The sequence below is a fragment of the Phodopus roborovskii genome, unplaced genomic scaffold, assembly GCF_943737965.1.
Source record: "Phodopus roborovskii unplaced genomic scaffold, PHOROB, whole genome shotgun sequence".
Lineage (NCBI taxonomy): Eukaryota > Metazoa > Chordata > Mammalia > Rodentia > Cricetidae > Phodopus > Phodopus roborovskii.
Genome location: NW_026126515.1, coordinates 2,652,284 through 2,675,643, shown reverse-complemented (window position 1 = coordinate 2,675,643; position 23,360 = coordinate 2,652,284). Strand labels below are relative to the sequence as shown.

The window sequence follows — 23,360 nt, the reverse complement described above, 5'->3', positions numbered from 1 at the left end:
TCCTTCTCCTAGGGTCACCTTCGTTTGCACTAACTGCAGGAGACTGTGTACCCCACGAGGCTGCCTCATCCAGTCAACCACCAAACTGTTGTTTTATGTTCTTAATGAGTAGTTTATGAATCTGTCCAGTTTCCTTAACCCTGTGCCAGGCAACATCTCTTCATGAGCTCTTGTGTGTGTATACATGTAGAAGCCAAGTATACATGTAGAAGCCAAAGGATGACATCAAGTGTCTTCCTATATTTCTGTCCACTTTATTTTGGGGGACAGTCTGACTGAACCTGGAGCTCACTTAGACTGGCTGGCCAGCAAGCTCCCTCATTTCAGGGCTATAGGAACACACCACCATGTTCAGCTTTTTATGTGGATGCTGGGGATCTGAACTCAGATCCTCATGCTTAACACTTTACCAAGTGATCTCTCCTCTCCTCCCTTTTGTGGTACTGGAGATTGAACCTAGGGCTTCATACATGCCAGGCAAGAGCTCAAACATTACGCCAGAGATTCACTCCCTATACCTACTCTTTTCAGTCATCTAGAGTTCTATAAAAGCTTTTGGAAAAGACTACATCTTCCAAAACTGCCTTCATAAGAACTTTTATTATTATTTAGAAATGCAGTTATATACATAGAACAATTAAAATTAAATTAAACTTTGTACAAATATTAAAATACTATCTTCATACCCACTGCAATGTACAGGATACCAAAAAATATATATAAAAAATAAAATAAAGCAAACCCAGATTGATTGACATCCTGCACAGTCGATTATGCATGTGTTGTTTTAAACCATTATATGAGTACCATTCTGCAAAGGATCCCATAGTGGTGCACATCCTTAAGAAGCCAGGCCAGTGTGCATACAGCCATGCAGCCCACAGCCATCTCCACTCCCTACTTGGCAATCTAAGCGCTCTTTCCCCACATCTCCCCTGGTAAACTCTGCTATTGGGAGAGGGTCTTTTTTTTTTGGGGGGGGGAGGCTTTTAGTTCAAAACTCTACTAGGTTTTCAGCTGGAAATTCAGTCCCATCTCAGAAAAACTGGCCCCACCACTTTTGGCTTTCCAGGGAACCAGCTGCCACATCACTCAGCCTAAACATCTGCCAAGAAAATATTCTCTAAAGGCTGCAGAAGACCTAGCAGGCCCCACAAGGAGAGGCTCCAGCCATACTGTCAGGCACAAGGTACCTGGAATTAAGCTGTGTAGTAGGCTGGCTATGTGTGTTCCTTTTAGCCCCTCTTTGCTATTGAGGAGGAGGAAGGGAACAAGGATCTAGAAATGTCTGCAGCATATTCCACTTTCTATTCTGGAATGTTCCTCAGAAACAGAGGAGACATTGTTATGTAGGAAGCCAAGTGTTTCAGGAGCTCTGATAGGATTGGGAGGAAAAAGGCGCCATCTATCCCCATTCAGCCACTCACAAAGCAGGAAAAGTATACCTTTGTCTTGTAGTCTGGCTTCTCTATAGAACTGTAAAGCTGGGAGTTGGGGAGGAGGGCAAGATGAATGGGGAAGACTTTAAATTCTTTTGCAAATGGAGTGCTTGTAGAATGTACATTGAAATGCCTTATAAAAGCAAACAAATCCACAAAGTGGTCAGGACTCCACCCATTTCACGGTTCTCACTCAGTGAAACAGGAACACAGAAACGGCACACAAAATACAGAACTGGGCAGATAGAGCCTACCTGTTAAACTAAGGCATGGAGGGACGGAATTTTCAGTTTTATTTATTTCACCATTCTGGCCCTTGAAAATTGATAAGACTGTCACCAGGATATAAAACCTGCATTGAGACAGAACAAAAATATCTCCCAAATCAAAACCAACCAAGCAAAGCTCGGTGTAAAAGTCCTCTGGTGCTGACTGTCGTCTGGACAAGTCTGCAGGATGCCCCCAGAGGTGAGCCCAGCAAAGCAGGCTGCACAGCTCCTTCCACTCGCTCTAAGCATCTTCTTGCCCAACAGCCTTGCACCTGCCACTGACCCTGCTTCTAGCCGGGCTCCACCTGCTCCACCTCAAGGCAATTTAAGTCCCCCCTATCCTTCTGTAAGGGACAAGGTCCAGATGCCCCCAAAGCCACAGAACATGGCTGAGGGTTAAGAAATTGCTTTAGAAGAAAGAGAAACATAGGAAGAAGTGGCAGATGCCAGCAGCAGTAGGTGGGAACTCCAAGAACAGATCTCAAAACTAGTGACAGGAGGATGGGGACATGGCCCTTTTGTCCTCCGGTTAGATGAGCCTGGGCTTGTGATCCCCAGAGAGCAGGTTAATGGGTGGGGAGAGGGAAGGTGGCTCCAGGAGGTTCTTTTACCCAAGGGTCAAGCCAGTCACCTATGTGGCTAAATAACTCCAAAACAAAAAGTGCAATCTGTTAAGGGGCAAAAACCCAGAGTAAAGACACAAAAAAGGGAAAGATCTTCCATTTTTCTTTTAAAACCTCCTAGAGCAGAATTCAGATTTTTTTAGGACAGTAAGCAGAAGAGGAAGGCTCCTTCAGCAGACTCCTGCCCTCCACTTCACGTCTCTCTTGAGGAGGGTGGGCACCACTGAGGGTAAAGGACAGTCATTGTGCGGTGGCTTGGGGCCTTGGAGCCCCCCCCAGGTGGTATATGACAGCAATTGCTAAGAAGTGTGTACTGTCTCCATTTAGTCTTCTGTTCTAGCACCTCCTAGCCAACCACACTTCCCTGGACACTGGGCACAATAGACTGGCCTCCTGGATGGGGGGATGTGGGAGTGGCCAACAGGGAAGCAGGTACTGCCCTTACCCTGAGAGGAAAGGAGACGAGGGTGGCAGGAAGCCAGGCATGGCAGGGACTAAAGTGCTTTGTAAGTGGAGGCAGTGGGCTAGGGGACACCATTCCCCTATTTGAGGCCACTGATGCCTGGAGCTAACCTGTTAGGTCAGAAACTATAAATACACTGGGCTTATTTTCACCACCCCAGAGAGGCTCAGGGAAGGAATATCAGAGGTGCAGTCCAGAATTGGCTGACGTGTTCCAGCTTTGAGGCTGGAGGAAAAGAAAGAATGAAAGAGGGAGAAGCCTGGTTCAGCTACCCAGGCATTCAATGCCATAGGAGGGTTCAGCACAATGCCCGGAGTACCCCTTCAATGCCAGCACTTTCACGCTCCAGGGCCTACATCTCAGGCTTCTGGGTACCCACCAACTCACATCAGCTGGTAAAGCCGGGGTGTCCTTAGTTCTGGAGGAAAGACAGAGTGGCTTGTCAGCAATGACTGAAGAGCCTGGAGAAGAGAGCAGAGTAGGAGAAGCAGCGACACTGAGGCCATGTTCTGGGCATAGTTACTAAGGCACATGACTGTGGTGAGGAGGATCCTCGGGACCCGGCCCGAGCTGCCTGCAGCCACAGGGGACTTGGTCTGTACCTCTCAACCTCCCCTCCATCACCACAAACCTAGAAATGGGCAACTTGCCCAGACTGCCAAAACCCAAATGAGCTTTTGCTGGCATCTCAGCAAATCTCAGGGTTCTGTGGGCTGCAAGGAAGCCAGAGCTACCTAGGACGAAGTCCAGGAGACAGCATGCAACTTCCCCTTAGCCAGGAGTAAAACCAAGGCCAAAACAGCTGACGCTGGAAGCAGGAAGTGAGAACTTGCATATTAGGAAGACAATCGTTATCTGACAACCTTCTCCCCTCCCAATGGTCTTCTGGGTGCTTCCTGGAAACTTAACAGGTCCAGGACCCTGCATCCGAGCTGGACAGCCGAGTGATGGGCGGGTTTGGCATGACTTCCCAGTTAGGGAAGATGTCATCAGTGTCAACACACAGGGCAAGCTCAGAAACCCACATTCTGGCCCCAATAAGAGTCACTCCTGCTTTGAGGGCCTTACTGTTCAATCCGTTTCTGGTTTCTGCAGCTCCAGTCCCAGCCTGTGTACAGGTGGCAACAGCCACTAAGGCCTGTGGACAGCAACCCACCTGCATATCGGGGAACCTGGACAGGGTGGGGGAAGGCACAAGTAAACACAGCAGTACTCAGGCCCTCATGGCTGTGGGGCTGCCACCAGAGAGCTGGCTGGAAGGATCCCAGTGGTGGCTCCGGAAAGGGAGGGTTCAATCCAGCACATTCAGACATGTCCCTGACAGATGGGAAGGCTGGGCCAGGCAAAGAGCCAGGTCCTCCAGCTGTTCAGTGGGCAGATGGTGAGAATCTTCCTTGAGTATCCAGCGGGGTGGCCTGCAGGCCCTCAGGTACACACAGATACACAGGTGGCAGCTCAGGCATCCAGGTGGGGAAACTGGAGAGGACATGGTACTCAAACCCACAGGAGGAGAGAGGCCCGTGGCAGCCCTCACGCTTCCTTCAACAGCGGGATATCTGCAGGGGTGGGGCAGGGAGAACAGTAGTCACCGAAAGCTGTCTCTCAAAAGCACTCCCAATCGCTACCTCAGGAGCCCCCACAGCCCCCTTCAAAGAAATAAAATGTTCTGCGGCACACATCTACACTATTCAGAACTTCTTGCTCTCTCCCTCATCTCTCCAACTGCCTGTATGATAAAATCTCAATGCTGAGCCTGGCATTCAAACCCCTTCTGGTCCCACCAACCAACACAACCTTGTCTCCCTTCTCTGCTGGTCTACTTACTTTCAATTCTCCAATCCCGCTCTAGGAAGCCACAAAGTCCTCCCAGCATTTCTTTAAAGCCACCTGGACAAACCACATTGTTTCTCTGGGGTTTGGTCTTCTCATATGTCACTAGACAAGAGGTTAGACCCATGTGTCAAGCTCCTGACTTCCTAGGATATCAGTCTTCAGATGTCTTGCTTTCTGAATACCTCTCATTATTTCATTATTGTATTTTTAAACTTTATTGCTATCCATTTTTAACGTGTGTGCACACTGCAGGAAGTATGTGATGATGTGTATCTGTACCTGTGGGTCACAGAACTTTCAGGAGTCAGTTCTCATTCTACCACATGATGATCTACCAGATCATCAGGCTTGGCAGCCAGTGCTGGCCTTGTTTCTTAAAGATAGGGTCTATACAGTTCAAACTGACCTGGACTTGTGGTCCTCTTGTCTCAGTCTCTGAAATGCTAGGATTGCAGGCCTGAGGCACCATATCTAGCTAGCACTACAATTACTGGTTCCATGATGTCTCCAGTGCAGGCCCCATTGTCTTTCCAACTGATACTCTATGCAGCAGAGAGCATGTTTCCTGTCTGAGTCACACCTGAAACTTTATTTGGTACCAAACACAAACCTTTCAAAAAGGTCTGTTCAAGTCAGGTGTGATGACACCTACTTTCCATTCCAGCAGAATTACTTTTAATTGGAGGCAGAAGCAGGCCAATCTCTGTGGTTTTGAGGCCAGCATGGTCTACATAGTGAGTTTCAGGCCAGCCAAGACTACATAGTGAGACCCTGTCACTAAAAAAAAGAAAGCTTACTTAAGCTAGCCCATGGTAGACAGCTGTAATCAGCCACTTGGGAGGCTGAGACAGAAGGACAACGGTTTCTAAGGCAGCATGGAGTATGCAGAGAGGCCCTGTCTCTGAAAACAACAAAATAACAAACAAAAGCCAAACTAAAAACACAAGTAGCCATCAAATAAGAATAGGCAACCTCTTTGGCTCCTGAGGAAGGGCAAAGGATGCCAAGTGCTCTTAGCCACATCCAAACTGGGTCAGTTATTATAGGGCCCTTACCACCTTCCTCCAACAAAGAAAACAAGCTACCAATACATTTCTAAGTGTTAGGCATGGACTCTTTCCAGGATACCAGGATTTGTGAAGTTTCCTCTGGGGCTCTTTCAGAAAGGCGAAAGGAACAGTGAGCTTCTAGGTTTTGTCTTGAATCTAGAACTACACTGGGATTTCACCTATAGATATTCTTTACAGTGACAGATTTGAATTATAGTTAAAATCTCCAGCAAAGGCAGATTGTCAGTAAGTAGCCACTGTGCTCTATGGCCAGTCTGACACAAAGGAGCTAGTTGCCTGGGACTACATGGTGGCTCACAACCATCTATAATGAGATCTGGTGCCCTCTTCTGGACTGCAGGCATACATGCAGGTAGAACACTAGTATATCCATAATAAGTATTTTTAAAAATGCTGGTTTAGAGTCACAGTCATTTAGTTTTAAATCTCAGCTGTCAATTACCAGTGGATAAATGACAAGTGAAACCGAGTCCCATTTTATCCATTTGTAAAATGGGGACAGTCATACCTATCTACCAGCACAAGGAAACCAGCAATATACTTCGTGTCTTCTCTACTTCAGCCCAAGGTCTCCTTGCTATTTGTGCCTATCAGGAACACAAAACTTTAACAGCCTTATATATACCCTGAACCCTATAGCTGGTTTAGCGGAGTCTATGGCTGTGAATAGTAGTAGACTCGAGAACCATCACAATTCACAGGTAACAGTGAAGTCTCCCTACTGGAGCCCCAAGCTTTACCTGGCATTCTGAGGACCAAATCCTACTGCATAGGCTAATACTCTGGCTATTACCTTCTTTTGGGGTGTTGCGGGGTTGAGGGGTGAAAATACACTAATCATCAGAGTGACCCACAGGGCTTCATCATTCCCAGCAAGGATTCTAACAGTGAGCTATGTTTAGCAAAGACCGCTTACCATCTGTGTACTCCTCTGATGTGAGTGATAGAAGGCTTTGTATGTCACTGTTCTCCGAGTCTGCAGTGTCTTTGTGTGTCGGCTGGCTGCTCCCTGAGCCGGCCACCCAGGAAGATGTGGTTGCTTGGTGCACCATGACAGTCTCTGAGCCCTGGGAACCCCAGACTTCACACAGCCCAGAGTGGCCAGGGGCCTCATCCTCTCCACCTGCAGAGGAGCAGGCCCCCTGTCCCTGCAGCTGCTGCTCTCTTGGCATGCTCCTCCCACTAGGTGCAGACCCTTCGGACAGAACGATCTGTACTCTGGGGTCAGCTGGTGGCATGCAATGACCAGAACTGCCATACACAGCTTCCTCGTATGAAGGTAGTGCAACCTGGACCCCATCCACCATGATGGAGACTTGGTCCCCAGAAACCCCTTGATCACGCCTGGATCAGAAAAGAAAAAGACAAAGTAAGAATTTGAGTAACACAGAGGTGACTCAATAACATTGCACCAACAAATAACATCATTTTCCAGCACTTACTATATGCCAGCAAGCAGGAAGTACTTTAAGCATGCTGACTGGATCCTCACTTGAGCCCCTTCATTGAGGGATTCACCAAGAATGTAGGCTTGGGCCAGAGAGCTGGTAAAGGGTGGACTTGGGATTGAACCCCATTTTATATACGTCTAAAGACTGTGTTCTTGGGACTGGAGAGGGTGGCTCAATGGTTAATAGCACTGGCTACTCTTTCAAAAGACCTGGGTTTGATTGCCAGCATCCATATATCATACATAGACATACATGCAGACAAAATACTTATACATCTTGCTGGGCTTGGTAACGCACCCCTCTAATCCCAGCACTTGAGAGGCAGGTGCAGGAAGATCTCTATGAGTGTGAGGCCAGCTAGTCTACATAAATACATAAAACTCTAAATTTTAACACAAATGCAGGAAAGAACAAGTGACAAAGTCTACATACAGGCCTCTGCAGGGTCCAAAGTGGGACTGGGGTGCACGCCTGAGGTCAGGAACTGCAACCTAGACCCTCTGCGCCCGTCCCAGTTACTCCCACTCCCTCAATACCACAAGGGCCTCACCACCACTATCGTGGTTTACACGAAAACTGCTTTTTTTTTCTTTCTTTTTTTTAGACAGGGTATACACCACATCTAGCTGATTTTGTTTTATTTAAAGAGACATGTCTTGCTACTATTTAAGCTCAGACTAACCTTGAACTCAGGGCCTTTCTACCTCACGTTCCCAAGTGCTTAGGATTACAGGCATACAATACCAGGCCTGGAGCTTGCTCTGTAGACCATGCTGGCCTCAAACTCACAAGAGATCTGCCTGCCTCTGCCTCCCAAGTGCTGGGTTTAAAGGCATGGGTCACCCACAGACCAGCTTTTATTTTGTATTTTAATAGTTCAACTATACCACAAACTCTTCAACTGGTTTGGCTTTAGATTTATATGTTTAGATACACAACCCCTCTGGCTTCTTTGTAGTGAACATTGTGAGATTTATTTACACAGACACCTTTTCTGGGGATCATTCTTGTTATCCATATAACAATGTTGTTACAGTCTAGAAATTTAACAATGGTGTACTATAATACAAATGTCCCAAATTGTCTGCAAAATTATTCATTGCTGTTCTGTTCTTTGTTTTTATTCAGAATTAAATATACTGTGCAGATTAATTTTATGTCAATTTGATATAGACTAGAGCAGTGGTCCTCAACTTTCCTAATGCTGTCACCTCATGTTGTGGTGACCCCAGCCATAAAATTCCTTCATTGCTACTTTATAATTTGTATGGGAGCCCCTATGAAAGTGTCATTTGACCCACAAGGGGATTGTGACCTACAAATTGAGAACCACTGGACTAGAGTCATCTGAGGAGGGAATCCTGATTAAGAAAATGCCTCCATAGACTGGGCTGTAGGCAAGCCTGTTGAGCATTACCTCAATTAGTGATTGATGTAGGAGGGCCCAGCTCATTGTGGGTGGGGTCATCCCTGCGCTGGTGGTCCTGAGATCCATAAGAAGGCAGGCTGAGCAAGCCATGGGGGGCAAGCCAGTAAGCAGCACTCCTCCATGGCCTCTGTGCATTAGTTCCTGCATCCAGGTTCCTGCCCTGTTTAAATTTCTGTCCACATCTCCTTCAGTGAAGGATTATGGATGTGGAAGTGTAAACCCTTTCTCTCCAACTTGTTTTTGGTCTTGGTGTTTCATTACAACATTTCCACCCTAAGACGCATATACTGTTTAGTTGTCCTGTCCCTTTCATTTCCACTAATCTAGAGTTTATGACACTGACAATTTTAAAAAAATTAAGATTATTTTATTTTATATGTAATGACTGTTTTGTTTGCATGTATGCCTATACACCACATGGGCGCAACACTCCCTGAGGCCATAAAGAGATGTCAGATCCTCTGGAATTGGATCTTCAGATGGTTGTAAGCCATCATATGGATGCTAGGAATTGAACTCAGGTCCTCTAGAAGGGTAGCCAGGGCTCTCAACTGCTGGGTCATCTCTCCAGTCTCAGAGACCCTGACAATTTTTTAAGTGTCTAGGAAGATGTCCCACTACCTAAACGTGTGTAATTATTTTTCATTATAATTAAATGCAAGTTAAATCTTACCTAGACTACAGATAGGGAGGATGTGTTCCTTCATTTTCTACACTGAGAGGCACAGTACAGATGCCAGCCTATACTGGCATTACCATTGCTAGCTCACAAGTGATTAACTCTTTGATTTCCTTGCTTTCCTTGCCTATACCTGGCAGACACAATCTTCATTGCCCAATTCAAATAACATATACATTGAAGGCAATTAGCATCCTTAAAAGTACCCAGACATTTCTGAATGGAAAGGAAACGCTAAGTTTTTTTTTTTTTTTTTTTTTTTTTTTGTTGCTGGGCATGGTTGTACACATCTTTAACCCTAACTAACCCTAACTCTTGGGAGGCAGAGAGAGGAGGGCACCTGTGAGTTGTAGGCCAGCCAAAGCTACACAGAAAAACCCTGTCTTGAAAAACAAATTTATTTATTTAGTGTTTGCTGTCTTCTGACCCTCCCACATGTACACCACAGTATGGCACATGCCCACTCACATAGTAAACATAATTCAACAGTTCCCTTCAAAATACCTCTTTAAAAATAATGGCTACTCCCATTTCTTCTAAACAAGAGGAAGAAGGAAATACCACATTCCTGTACAGAAATTCACTTCAGGGTAGTCTGTATCTATAAGTTCCAAGTCTGGAGCATTTTATAGAATGTAGTTTAGTCTGGACTATTATGCCTGAGAGCTAAGACAGTGACTAATGTAGGGCTATGAATGACTATTCTTCAAAGGCGTGAGGTACCCTCAAGGGTAGAGCAACTACAGAAGCCAAGGCAGGGCAGGAGAAAAGTCCCCTATCGGAGATGTACATACTCAGGGCCATTCCCACTGGGGCACCACCATCTGTCACCCCCACCCGAGTCTAGGATGATATACTATGAGTGAAAAAGGAGATTCTGCAGATGAGAAACCCACTTCTTCTGATTTCAGAATGGTACCATGGTCCTGGATTCTCACTACACATTAAAACTATCTGAGAAGTGTTCTAGAAATAAGGCCAGGATCCCACTGCAAAATGAATAAAATAGAATTTGGGGAAGCTGAGGTGCACTAAGGATTAGAAACCAGGAGCAGGGGGAGGGTAGCTTGCAAACACATGCATGTATCCACTTCAGAGAGCCATAAATCTTATCACTACACCTTAGCTCCAAAGTATCTCAGGAGTGATGATGTCAATCTTGCTAGAACCATACTCTAGAGATAAGTGGAAATGCCATGGCTTTGAGGTTGAACAGATTTAGACCCAAATCTCCATTCTGCAATCATCCTGAGATATAACATGAATATCTCAGTATCTTTGTAATGCTTCCATTAGGATCAAAGTAATGTATGTGAATCAAAAGTACATCAGCATGCACATCCAGGAATTTAACACACAGCTAGACCCTCCTCTCCACTTCCCTAAGATACAGTCCAAGGCTGGCCTCATGGGGATGATGACTAACAGTGTGCTCACCTGCTATGATGGAAAGACTTCAGCTTTGGCTGCAGCAGTACAAACAGCACCACGAGGAGAAGAATGAGTGCCACGGAGCTGGCAGTGGAAGCCACTATGGACAGTGCAGGGACCCCGAGTGACGTGTGTGTTTCTTTGTCTAAGGAAACAAGTTATCACAAACAATTGGTACCCAGAAACATAACACATGGGCTCTGTGGATGATGTAGCCAAATATTCTGCATGGTAATATACAGAAACATTTATTTGACAGCTGGGCCTTTTCAGGAAAATCTTACAAAGTGGCCTATGTATGTATATCTCTGGAAACATTTCCTTTTCCTGTTCCCTGAATAAGATTCCCCCCTTACTCACTCAGTTTAGCTGCTACCTAACTAAACTCACTTAACTCTGGAGTTCTTAAAACACCAATGGCAGGTTGGCAAACATCAACCATTAAAAGGGCCACATCTTTCTACCCTCGAGTTCCACCATGTTCTCCCCACCATACAGCAGGATAATTAAGAAGTGGGTAAATAATAAGGTCCTGTCCTAAGCCCTTCAGCCTTCACTGTAAAACCCCATAATGTTTCCCATCCTCTTCTGAGGTGTTATGGGTAAAGCATGTTCTGGTTTTGAAGCCTAAGTGAGAAGCAGAGAGAGAAGACCATACATAAGACACACATCCTTTAGGCATCTGCATTTTCCTCTCATGCTAGACAAGAAGAGGCAGGAAGAAAAGAGGATTCTTTCTGTACAGCAGGGCTATAGCTCCATAACAAAACCAACACTTTCTATTCAAGGGAAAAACAGAATGGACGAGACACTGGAAAGTGTGTTAGCATTGTGTTCGCTGCTCACTGTGCTAGCAAACAACACAGCTTAAGGCCATCAGCATCTGACTAGGCAAACAGAGATCCTGACATCAAAGGAATTTTACATAGTCAGGCAGATGCCTCAATAAAGACACAGAGCTTCTCAATGGTTCAGTGGAATGCAACGTGACATGCACCAGCAACAACGACATCCACAAAGACATGGAATACTAAAGAAAGAGAGGCCAGAGAGTTTAACACAGCCAAGGGAGCTCTCGAGAAAGCATGCACAATTCCCCAAAAGCTGGGAAAAAAGCAGGACCCAGGCGGCACCCCATTTCACCTATAGACTGACCTTCATTGAGATGACAGCTAACCTCCATGGCTGGCTTCCACTCGCCATCCTTGCAGGTCAGGTATTTGTAGTCGCCCTTCAACATGTAGCCTTCCGCACACAGGTACTCGATGACACTGCCTGCTGTCAAGGGGTCTTTGCAGGGCCGGGGATGGCAAATGTAGCCACCATTTTCTGGCTCTGGAGGCAGAGGACACACTGTAAAGATAGAGGGAGATGGTATCACAATGAGGCTTTCAATGGGCGTGTGCTCTCAGTAGCATGGCCCTGAGATATAAGGGACATAGAACCATCCTTGGAAAAGCCTTTGACAATTTCTCACTTAAAGAGGGAATTTAAAGCTTTGTTCTTAACCATCAGATAATGAACTCATCTGATTTGGCAATACTACTTAATTTTTAAGACAGATAGAAACCCAAATGTCTTTACAGGGGAAAAAAAAAAAAAATCATTCTCCTAGCTGCTGCTTCTACATTCTGTCTCCTACAGATACTTAGACTTCACGTGTTAAATGCCATCTCCTCTGAGACTTTGTCAACAGCAATTAGCACCATAGATTTTGAGTAAAGTAATATCTGAAACTGACTTGTACCATGCCAAATGCATGACAGATATTAATAATTCTTTGTTTACTTTCACATAGCAAAGTAAATCCTCAAGGGAAGGGGCTAACCCATCAGAAGGCAGTGTCTTCAGGGGGAGCTAACACACTGAGCATTCACTGACCACCTAACCAGGCAGTAGGGAGAACACAAATTTGAGAGAAATGACCCAGCTCAAGTTTCCATGTTAGGGTCACCTTAGCCTAACATACTCCTCAAAAACCAAGAGCTCCAAAGTGCTTCTAACTGTCTTGCCTTTGTTGTTTTGGTGCCCAGTCTTTCAGGAAAGAGACAAAAAAAATTTTTGTGGTGCCCAGTCTTTCAGGAAAGAGACAAAACAAATTTTTGTAACAGCTCAAAGAACAAAATAAAACTTCAGGAAAGGCCTTGGAGTAAAGTACAAATACTTGAACCATTTCAAAACAAGTAGGAAGCTACAGAAAGAAGTGGAATGCTACATCCAGTCTCTAAGGGTTACAGGTTATAAGAGCAGGCATACATTCAAATATCTAGTGTATTTTCAAAAGGCTAAGCAAGAGAGGTTTCTGCCTAACAGTCACCAAGAAAATACTATACTATCAAACACAGAAGCCGCTGGGTTAACAAACTGTTGTGTCAAGTGTTCACTCATAGGTCTGAAATTATCAATATGTTAGTATTTGGGATACAAATGAGCACAAAGAAACAGGTGTTTAGGAAACTGGAGGAGCACTGGCTGATCCTCCAGAGATCAGGGTTCCAGTCCTAGCAGCATATAAGGTATCTCACAATCACCTATAACTCCAATTCCAAGGGATCCAACCAATGCCTTCCTATGGCCTCTGCAGATACTGCATGAATTTGATGTACAGATATACATAAAAAATGAAACTTCAAAAAGGGTTTAATTTGAAAGAAGATGGCCAGAGAGATGCTCTCCTGGGGACTGAGGGTGGGGGAGTGGGGAAGATAAAGAGGGTCCCCAGGGCGAAGCACTAATTCTAGAGAGGTGATCATTGGAGCAGGGCTGAGGTAAATACTGCAAATGCCCTACTGAGCTATAATTCCAGAAAACAATTAAAGGTATCTCTTTGCACACGTGTCTTTAGGAGGGCTATAAAGATCCTAACAAGGCAGAGCATAATGCTATGAATAGAGCCTAGGGTCCACGTTCCTTGGCTTCTTAGCAGAATGACTGCCCGCCCCCCATCTCTTTCCTGGCCACCCCAGGTAAAAGCATCATGTGTTCCCACTATGATGTTCTGCCTTGCTATGGGCTCAAGTGACTGTGGACTGAAATGGTGAGCCCTTTCCTCCTCTTAAGTTACTTTCTTCAAGTACTTTGTCACAGTAATCAAAAGTTAACTAACATAGGCCTTGTAAATGCTAATGTTTGGTAAGCAAAGTCTTACTGAATGGAGTCCTTGGTTAAATATTGGAAGATGGGTTTATGAATATAAAAAACAGCAGAAAAATCTATATGATGGCTATGAGACATGGTCTGGTGTGGCGATAACACTCCTATAATTTCAGCATCAGGAGGCTGAAGCAGGAAGCTTATGAGTTCAAGGACAGCTTAAGCTACTCAGTGAGGTGCTTTAAAAAAAAAAAAAAAAAAAAAGCAGTCATGTAAAACTCCTAGCATTTCTAGCATTTCACATAGAGGACCTTTTAAGGTTATTTAGAAGAGGACCATTTATTCACTTGTAAAACTTTCTTGATATGTAAAGGTTCAATTTCTACTTCTAGTTTACTGGTGGTAGAGCCAGAGAAAAGACAAGGAGATTCTGGAAAGTGAATTTGTTCAAATGTGTTGTTTTGTGCAGAAAGCAGCAGTTACTGTACACAGCTGTCTAGGTGCATCAAGCAATTTCCTGAGTTCCTTCTCCATGAAGCATTTTGAATTGAGAAATTTTCCCCACTGCTGAACCATGCATGCCTGTTCAAAGGGAAGGTGAAAAAGCATCTCAGACAAGTTGGAATTAGAGCATTAGGAAGGGAGGGAGGGGGGAGGGAGGGAGGGAGGGAGAGAGAAAAAGAAAAAAAAAATCTGGTGCTGGTCAAAGGTTTCTGCAAAATATCCTTCACAAGTTGAGTCTTAACAGCTCATGCTTACTATTTCACTATTTTAAGCAGTTTATATATGGAACTCCTTTATGTTTACACACACACACACACACACACACACACACACACACACACACACACAGAGCTGAAATACACTCCTAACACATGAGCAAATTAAGGAAGAGAGGTTAAGATACTTATCCGATGCTAGCCAGTAGGCAAGGCTAGTGCAACATATCAGGAGGTCTCAGAGTTCAACTTTTCCTCCAAACCTCAATCTGACATAGGTACCTCAGTGAGGAGTGCAGCAACAAGGACAATCTGGACAATGTAAGCAAACACTGAGGTCATTTCTAGGCCTGTTTTAGCACACGAAGGCACTAAACTAAAGCACATCTAAGGTCACTTCTGACATTGAAAATCTGTCTGAAGTTGACTATGTGGTTAGCATAACCACCTCTTTGAGAGGTTCATTTATAAAACTCCTATAGCTAAGTGGTTTTAAACTGGCCTCAGAGTATGAAGGGCTGGCAGCACCTTGTGTCCACATAAGAAAGAGCTCCTTCAATGGAGCAGGTTCTTGCCACAGGCTTGCTGTGGGAGCCAGAAAAGAGAAATCTCACAACTTAGAAGACACCCAGGGCTCTTCCGGCCTTCTGCATTACTACTGACCACCACTTGAGCAGTCAAAAGTCCAAAACAGGATAGTGAGGGGGAATCAAGATGATTTCTCACGCCATTTGCAACCTTCTCATATAAAACAAATCTTCCCAGCAGTCAGACAGGAAGCCCATTGTCCAGCCAGAATCTCTTTTCTTAGAGAGCTTCCCACACTCTGGGGTTAGGGCCTCAGTCTGTCATAGCTCAAGCCTTTCTCAGGGTCTGGAACCATGCTGGGGGTTGGAGATGACTGGAAGGAACCACACAGACCTAGGCTGTCTCCCTGCAGCCCTTCTCAGTCCCCATCGTCTTCCCAAGGAAGGCCTAGCTTCAAGCCTTGCTCTGGGACATCAGCAACTGGCAGACAAGTCGAGCTGAGACTCTCCTTGTTTTAGGACTGGACTCTTCCCCCTCCTTCCTTCCCTCTCTTTCATAAGCAGCAGTCTCAGAAGGAGTAAAAGTATTTTCTTTTGTTGTCTAAACATGGCAACTCATTACCCAGAGAGATACAAAAAACCCTTAGTCACTCAAAATAAAGTGTTGTTCTCCTTGGTTAAGGATCCTGAACTTAAAGCACAAACACCCACTTTTATGCTTCAGGGTTCCAAGGCTGTAGCTCCTGAACACCTCTCCAGATAGCACAGGTTAGAATTTTTCAGTGTGGGTCCAGAAATAAATGCCTACATTGTTTGTTGCCTTCCAAAGTTACCCACTGCAGCCTTAGGAAGATCTATTCCTCAGTTTCCTAATCTAAAGTAGGGGGAAACAAAGGTTGTTGTGAAGATTAATCCCAATTCTACAGGACAAGGGCCTGGGACAGGGTCTGTTACATACTAAGTGTTCAGTAAGCAGACCTTTATTATTTCCTCTTGATTATTTTTCCATAGGTCACCCTTTTCTCCACTAAGTGCCACCACACATCTGTCTACACTATAGGAAAGGAATTTGTTTTGCTCATGTTTGGTCCCCAGTGCTTCATGAATAATCTGACCGATAGTAAATACTTTGTAGAAAATGGTATGGAGCTTGCAAAAGCCTGTCCACAGCAAACCCTGTCTTGTGTCTAACTAGAATGGGCCACATAAAAGAGAATCTCTCTGCAAGTAAATCTATAAATTGGCATCTAGCTAATCATAAAAATATACTGTCTCCCTAACAGGAACAGGCCAGAAGGGATCAGAGCATGGTCTTAGGTATCAAAGAGATGAATCTGAGTTTGACCCAAGGATCCACTCTAGCCTGTCAACTTCTCTGTCTTCCTCCGAGCCTTACTTAATAGCAATATCTAGTTCTACCAGTGTGATGGGCCGCTTAATAAAAACAATGTTCATGAAAATGCTTTTGCCATGCTGTACATATAATAGGCCCTAACACATTTTCACATTTACTTCACAGTGTAAATCAAACCCCGTATTTCTGACTTTTGAATGGGGCAGGACAAAGACTTCACAAACAAGAAAAGGACTACTTCAGAATTTCCGGGTGTTTAGAGGGTAGGCAGAGGACAGCAGCGTGGAGCACTGTGAGAGCCCCTTCTTTGCTCTCTTTGCACCATCTCAGCAGTGAGCCAGCCCTCTTGACATTTCCCCTTTTGGGCTGCAGAGCTCAGGCTGCCCTTGGCTGTGAATGGCCTCCATGTGGTCTGTTACCCTTTCACCTCTTCTTGTTTTCACAGCTCAGGAGGGGAGAACAGGCTGGCAGCTGGGCTGGGTCCTTTCCCCTTCCCATTGTTATGATTGCTAGAAGGGACGGGCAGGAGGGCATTCTCCTTTATCCTGCTACTCCAGGTCCAGGCCACCACTCTAGCCAGCTACCACTGCTAACCACCAGTCTCCTAGTTCAGTGAGCTGGAGAGCACAGCTCACAGCTGTCCTGTACACCCAGGACAGGAAGATGGCCAGAGATAAGGAGTCAGGATATTATGGATGTGCTAACATATTCCTGTGCTATGGAGTTCATTTTTTCTTCAGTAGCAATGGCTAGCCAGCCTCATCTCCTCACCCCAGCTCCCACCTAAGCTGTCTAACGGTAGCTTTAGCCCACAGAATCCACCTGCAGGAGGAAGCCCTAGACAGCTGCCTAGACACTGTCAGAGGGTAACTATGATACCCGAGGGCTTTCATGAAAATAGAGGCTTGCGTACAAAGGCCAAAGTTGTAGATTCACTTCCTCTATCATCTAAAAGTAATGTCTAGTCACACCCATTTAAGAAGCACACATTTAAATGTAAAACAGTGTCTGTTGTCCCACGAGGTGCAAATGAGGAAGAGAACTAACATTTACTAACAGGCACTACATTGATCTTACTCAATTCTCACACCCTACAAGAAACATGTAATGAGATGAGATTTTAGTCAGACTAAGAAACTAAGGCATTTAGTGATGGCTACTAAATTGTGGAATCTGTATTCAAACTCTGATTTGTGCTATATGGAATCTCCCTAATTACAAGATGTCACAAGAAAAACTCCCCCACAATGCAATATATCACACGGAGATAAACAAATACAGGGCGCTGCGACTCCTTTCTGGAGTAGAATGAAGATGGGGTGTTTGCTTGCATACATAGAGTCCTCCAAGGTTCATATACCAGTAGGCAGTATTTCCCCAGCAAAGTGGGGAGAAAAGGTCAGTTTCCTTTATTGCAAATGGAGCTATTTAAAGATCACAGATACCAAAGCTGCACCTTGGAAGAAGGTTGGGTACGTTTTCAGAAGTGAAATGCAAACTGATCTTACCACTAAATGCAGACTACACAGGGCTTCTGAAGTACTTCTATTGAAGCTCAAACAGCCCTACCATGTATCACAGTGAGCCAGGTAGTATATGCTGCTTCCAATGTTCAACAGGCACTGATATTCACAGAGGTCTGAACAACCCTAAAAAATGAGGCATTCATTAAATCCTAGTTGGGGATGGCCATAGAGCTCTGATGAGGCAGTGGTTACATATCCTGGGTCTTTGAAAGCACTTATAGGACCTGAGGGGTAGAGATCTGACCATTGTTTTCTCAAGGAGATTAGACTCAGTCTAAGACATACTATGAAGTGAGCTCCATCACTCTACAGAGGATGTGTGTCTGTTTACCTTCTCATGTGTCAGGGACAACAGGACAGAAAGAGAATGGAGGGTGCTGTCAGGGGTATAAAGATCTTGGGTTTTTTCCAGAACCAAAGCAATGAAAGTTTATGGGTAGAAAGAGTCAAAAACATCCTAAGGTCTGGGTAGTCTTCCTCTTCTACCTTGTAGGGCAGTGGGTCTCGAGCCTCACAGGGGTTATATCAGATATTCTGCATAGTAGATATTTACAACTCATAACAGTAGCAAAATTACAGTTGAAAGTGAAATAGCAATAAGCCAATTGTATGCTTGGGGCTCACCACACATGAGGTCCTGTATTAAAGGGTCACAGCAATTAGAAGGTTGAAACCACTGCTGTAGGGGATGGAGATCTCAGCTTTATTTAATGTTAAGCCACAAGATTTTGAATCACCTTGTCTCACGTATACATCACCATAAATGCAGCTTGTCATGGTTTGGTTTGCATGTCCCACAAGGAGAAATTGTGCCAGTTGATCATGAACAGTGAGTATTTATACTGTTGTTTCTTTGTTGTTTTGTGCTGCTGAGGACTGAACCTAGGGCCTCACAATACTATGCAAACGCTACCACTGAGCAGCCCCAGTCCTGTCTGGTGGGTTTTCTGTTCTTTCCTTCTATCACCCAATGATGACATCCCACAGGCTGCTCTGACTGGCTCAGCAAATACCTTTACTCTTCTCATGCCCTTTCTTGGTACTCCTTCCATACATTGTTTTCTGAGGAAACCACACTTTCTTTTGTAATTGATTGTGTGTGTGTGTGTGTGTGTGTGTGTGTGTGTGTGTGTGTGTGTGTGTGTGCGTGCCTGTGGAAATGGTTGGATGCTAAGAACCAAACTCAGGTCCTCTGCAGGAGCAGTAGGTGCTCTTACTCCTGAGCCATCTCTTCAGCCCCACTTAAGTTTCTCTTTCTTCTTCTTTTAAGACAGGGTCTCACTATGTAGCAGTGGCTGCCTGGAACTTGCTATGAAGACCAAGCTGACCTTGAACTATAGACAATCTAGTCTAAGCACATGTAAAGTCCAACGCAAGTGCCTGATCTTTAGTAAAGGTCTAGGGTTTGCTTGTTCTACAAGCCTCTATTTAAACAGTCTGGTTCTTGACCATCACATAAAGCAATCTCAAAACAGCAATTTGTGAGCCTGGCATGGTGGCATAGATCTGTAATCTCAGTACTTGAGGAGGGAGATACAAAGTTCAAAGTTGGCCTGGCCCACAAAGTAAGATTTTTGTCTTAAAACAATGCATGCATGCATGCATGCATACATACATACATGAAGTAATCAGTCTATTAACTGATTTGTGAAACCTTGGGCCTAGACAAATTATATAGTGGCAATTCAATGTTTTATGTTGCTTTGTTTTGTTTTTGAGACAGGGTTTATGTTTCCCTGGTTGTCCTCACTATGTAGACCAGACTGGCACTGAACTCAGAGATTTGCCTGCCTCTGCCTGAGTGCTAGAACTAGAGGTGTGTATCACAACACCTGGCTTATTATTTTTAAGACAGGATCTCACCATGCAGCACTGGCTGGCCTGGAACTCTCTATGCAGACCAGGTTGGCTTTAAATTAGGCTGAAGACCATGACCCTATCCCCTTCTGTGGTTATTAAATCCTGGAAAGCCTTTGCTGTTGTTTTAAGATGAGGCCTTGCTATATAGTCAAACTTGAGATCCTCCTACCTCAACCTGCCAAGTAGCTAGTATTATATAGTATATACCACTGTACCCAGCTTCTGACAAGCCTATTTTTGACTGACTAGTCTATCAGTCCTGGTTAAGAGATACTATTTTATGGAGCCTCACCTACTCTGTGTCTACCACTGGGCCTTATCTACTCTGTGTGTCTGCAGACAGTAACATGCAAATGCAATATTTAATAATATTTCTAAAGAACAGATTTGATAACCTTTATTTAAGACAATAAACAAATTAAGAGTCTTCATTCTATTGTTTCTGCAAATTACTTCCCTAACAGAATTTTTTTTCATTAACTTAGTACGGTGGTGCTACAAATTCTATAACCCTAGAGAGATTGAATTCTCTGTCCTTGAAGAGAATCCAGTTTCTCTAGGATTATAGACAAAGAGTCCCAAGTAGGTTATAATAATAGCAATATCTACTCTGCTTAAGCTTCAAAGTTCATGTAAGGATTTTTATTTATCCATCCATTCCCTTGAGAAGGATTTGCTAAGTAACAAGCACTGTGCTAGGCAATGTAGGAAGCAGATAGAATGATGAAAAAGACAGAGACCCTACTCTTTTGGGGGACTCTTGTCTAGTCAGTGACCACAGCATAAATCAATATGGTATATAAGAGGTTTTGAAAAAGGATTGTCCCAATTGGAGGGTAAATGAACCTGTGACCACAGGATAAAGGACTGTGACAGGGATAAGCAGTGCAGGAAGAACCCACTGAGGGTGAAAACAGGGCAAAGACAGACACAGAAAGAGGTTTGTATATAACAAGTAACAAATATGTCCAGTATTAGCAGGAGATAAGAGTTTAGAAAATCAGGCTGGTATAGTAGGTGTTGCAGCTTGTACCTTTAATCTCATCACTGAGAAGCTTTAGCCAGGCTGCAAGTTCAAGCCATGCAGGCCTACATGATCAGTTTCTATCTTAGGGGAAGGCAGTGGGAGGGATGTCAGGCTGGTGTCTGATTCAGATAATTAGGGAAGGTCCTGAATGCAAGACTAGGAATGTGAACCTTTGGGTTCTTCTCCCAAGAGATGAGCATTCTAAGAATCCTTCCAGCCCTAAAATGTAGAAGTGCACTGTTCATAATAAAATGAAAGTCTGCTTTATGGTACTAATTCTCCCGAAAGAGCTAGGATTCTATATAAATCTGCTTACAGACCCTGAAATAAATGCTTTCCAATGGAACTGGATGTACCGTAAAGTAGAATAAGGAAATGGGGGGGGGGGTTTATCATGGAAGTTTTCCAGTACAATCATCTTGCTTCTCAGGTTTGCAAGGGGACAGGAAAAGAAAGCTGGAAGGTGGAAAGAAAAGAAATACAAAGATGACTTGGGGTCAATTTCTTTTCCAGGACTTGTCACATGGCAGCAGATGGAGTGCATCCCTAGAGGACTGGATCCCAGAAGGCAGCTGCTCCCAGGTTCTAGTTCTAACAGCTGGGGTCACAGTCCTCTTTGCACAAACTCAATGCCAGAAATCAATGGGTCCCACTGTGCCTGCATGTCAGACTCTCCTATCCCAGGCTCAAGCCCTTCATGTACTTGGAACAGAAGATTGTGAAAAATGACATAACTTACTTTCATAAAAGTCTAATTTTACATAAATTGCCTAGAATTTGCTAGGAAAATGAGATGTTAATTATTTTAGATACTAAAGGACATTGCCATAAAGGAGGGAGACAGAAGGGTAGAGCATAACCAGATTTAAAAAAAAAAAAATCATTAAATGCCTCTGGTCCTCCTTTTCTTGTCCAATGCATTATTTGCCTCCAACCAATAAGCAGGCTAGAAGTTTCCATATTAAAAGAGAGATTAAAGAATCCATAAAATGACATGTATATACACAGAGGAATATAACTTATGATTACATAATTAAGCACATTAAAGTATTTATACTGCTGAGACTTCTCAAAAACATTCCACCAAAGTTGAAAGGGAAAAAAGAAGATAGAATATACAGCATCTAATTGCAATCTTCCACAATACCAGACATCCCCAGCTGGTGCCACAGCTGAATCCTCTTAATTAAAATCTTGTAACAGCAAGTATGAAAGACACTGTATGCTTATCAACTCTACTCAGTGACCAGCCAGGCACTGAAGAGGCTCCCAATACTATTATAATTAGAGATTTTTTTTTCTAGGACAATAGTAACCCAGTGTGGGATATTAATTAATTTTCCCTAAAAATCTTATTATTTAAAGCACATATTTAACAACTCAGCACTTACAAAGTTGGGGACAAGGGTTGGAAAATAGAAAAGGCTCACAGTTTAGAAGCTGGTTTACTGTTTAATAGTTCTCTTAATTCCTCAAACTTGAGGCTTTGCAAGTTAGAGAAAACTAACAATATTTGAACAGAGTAGCTTTTATTTTACAACTTAAAGTTGGGTGGTGGTGGTGCATATCTTTAATCCCAGCACTTGGAAGGCAGAGATAGGCAGAATTCTGTGAGTTCAAGGCCAGGCTGGTCTACAAAGTGAGTTCCAGTACAGTCAGGATTACAATGAGAAACTCTGTCTTGAAAAATAAGAACAAAACAAGCAAACAAAACCATGGGTTAAGTATGTCTAAGTGAAATAAAGACGACAGAAATGGACACATACAAATAAGTAAAATGTGCAGCCATTAATATATGAAGAGGCTACATACCCACACAATATATTCCAGAGAACATTCTCAACAGTTCTCAAAAGACCTTTATATTTACAAAGAAGTTTTGTTTCTGTATGACTTAAAGTTATAGTCATGTTCTCAGCCAGGAAAAGACACTAAAATGCCTAAATATACCCTGCCTCTAGACTCTAACTGGGGACAGTACAATCTGGTTGTTTCATACAACAGTCCGTAGCTGTGCATTTGTTTTCTTCTTCATAGGTGAGCAGAGACTCTGACATACACTCGAGTAAATTTCCTGCCCTCACCCCCCCCCCCCCCCCCCCCCCCCCCGGCACATTCAAGTATGTCAACTTTGTAAGGCCTATCCTTCTTACAACTGGAACCAGTTTAACCTTACAAAATAAAGGTTCAATTCTAAAAGTTCTGCTGTAGAGTAGAGGGAACACCCAGCATAGCTCAGGATGATGTCAAGTTCTTTATCAGCTGCTACACAACTATCCAAACTTATTACTCAGAGGCATTTGGGTAATGTTTTACAACAAACCAGAAAACAGGTTGCTCCTAAATGTTCAGAAGTAAACTGTTCAATTTTGCTTTGGAGGCCATCACTTCCAAGGGCCCAGAGTCACTGTGATACAAATAGAGAAAACAAACATATTCTTAGGTACCCTCACCTGCAAATGAGGAATGTGGCTATGACCAAGGATTTTTGGCACTTAACACATACACCTGCATTTCCCAGGAAACAGGCCTGCATCCGGAGTCAAGGTTTGCTGTGCCTCATAAGG

At 43.9% G+C, this 23,360-nt stretch overlaps 1 protein-coding gene across 1 annotated transcript in view; it reads right to left on the bottom strand.

Moving 5' to 3' along the window:
- Window positions 1-581: 581 nt before the first annotated feature.
- Window positions 582-23,360, bottom strand: part of Susd6 (sushi domain containing 6) — a 92,942-nt gene continuing 70,163 nt past the window's right edge. Inside the window, exons 3-6 of the mRNA XM_051196233.1 lie at window positions 11,843-12,040; window positions 10,694-10,832; window positions 6,614-7,041; window positions 582-4,350 (exon numbers count right to left, since the gene is read on the bottom strand). Coding sequence (XP_051052190.1) covers window positions 4,325-4,350; window positions 6,614-7,041; window positions 10,694-10,832; window positions 11,843-12,040 — 791 coding nt within the window. The 3' untranslated portion in view covers window positions 582-4,324. The remainder of the gene's footprint in view (window positions 4,351-6,613; window positions 7,042-10,693; window positions 10,833-11,842; window positions 12,041-23,360) is intronic.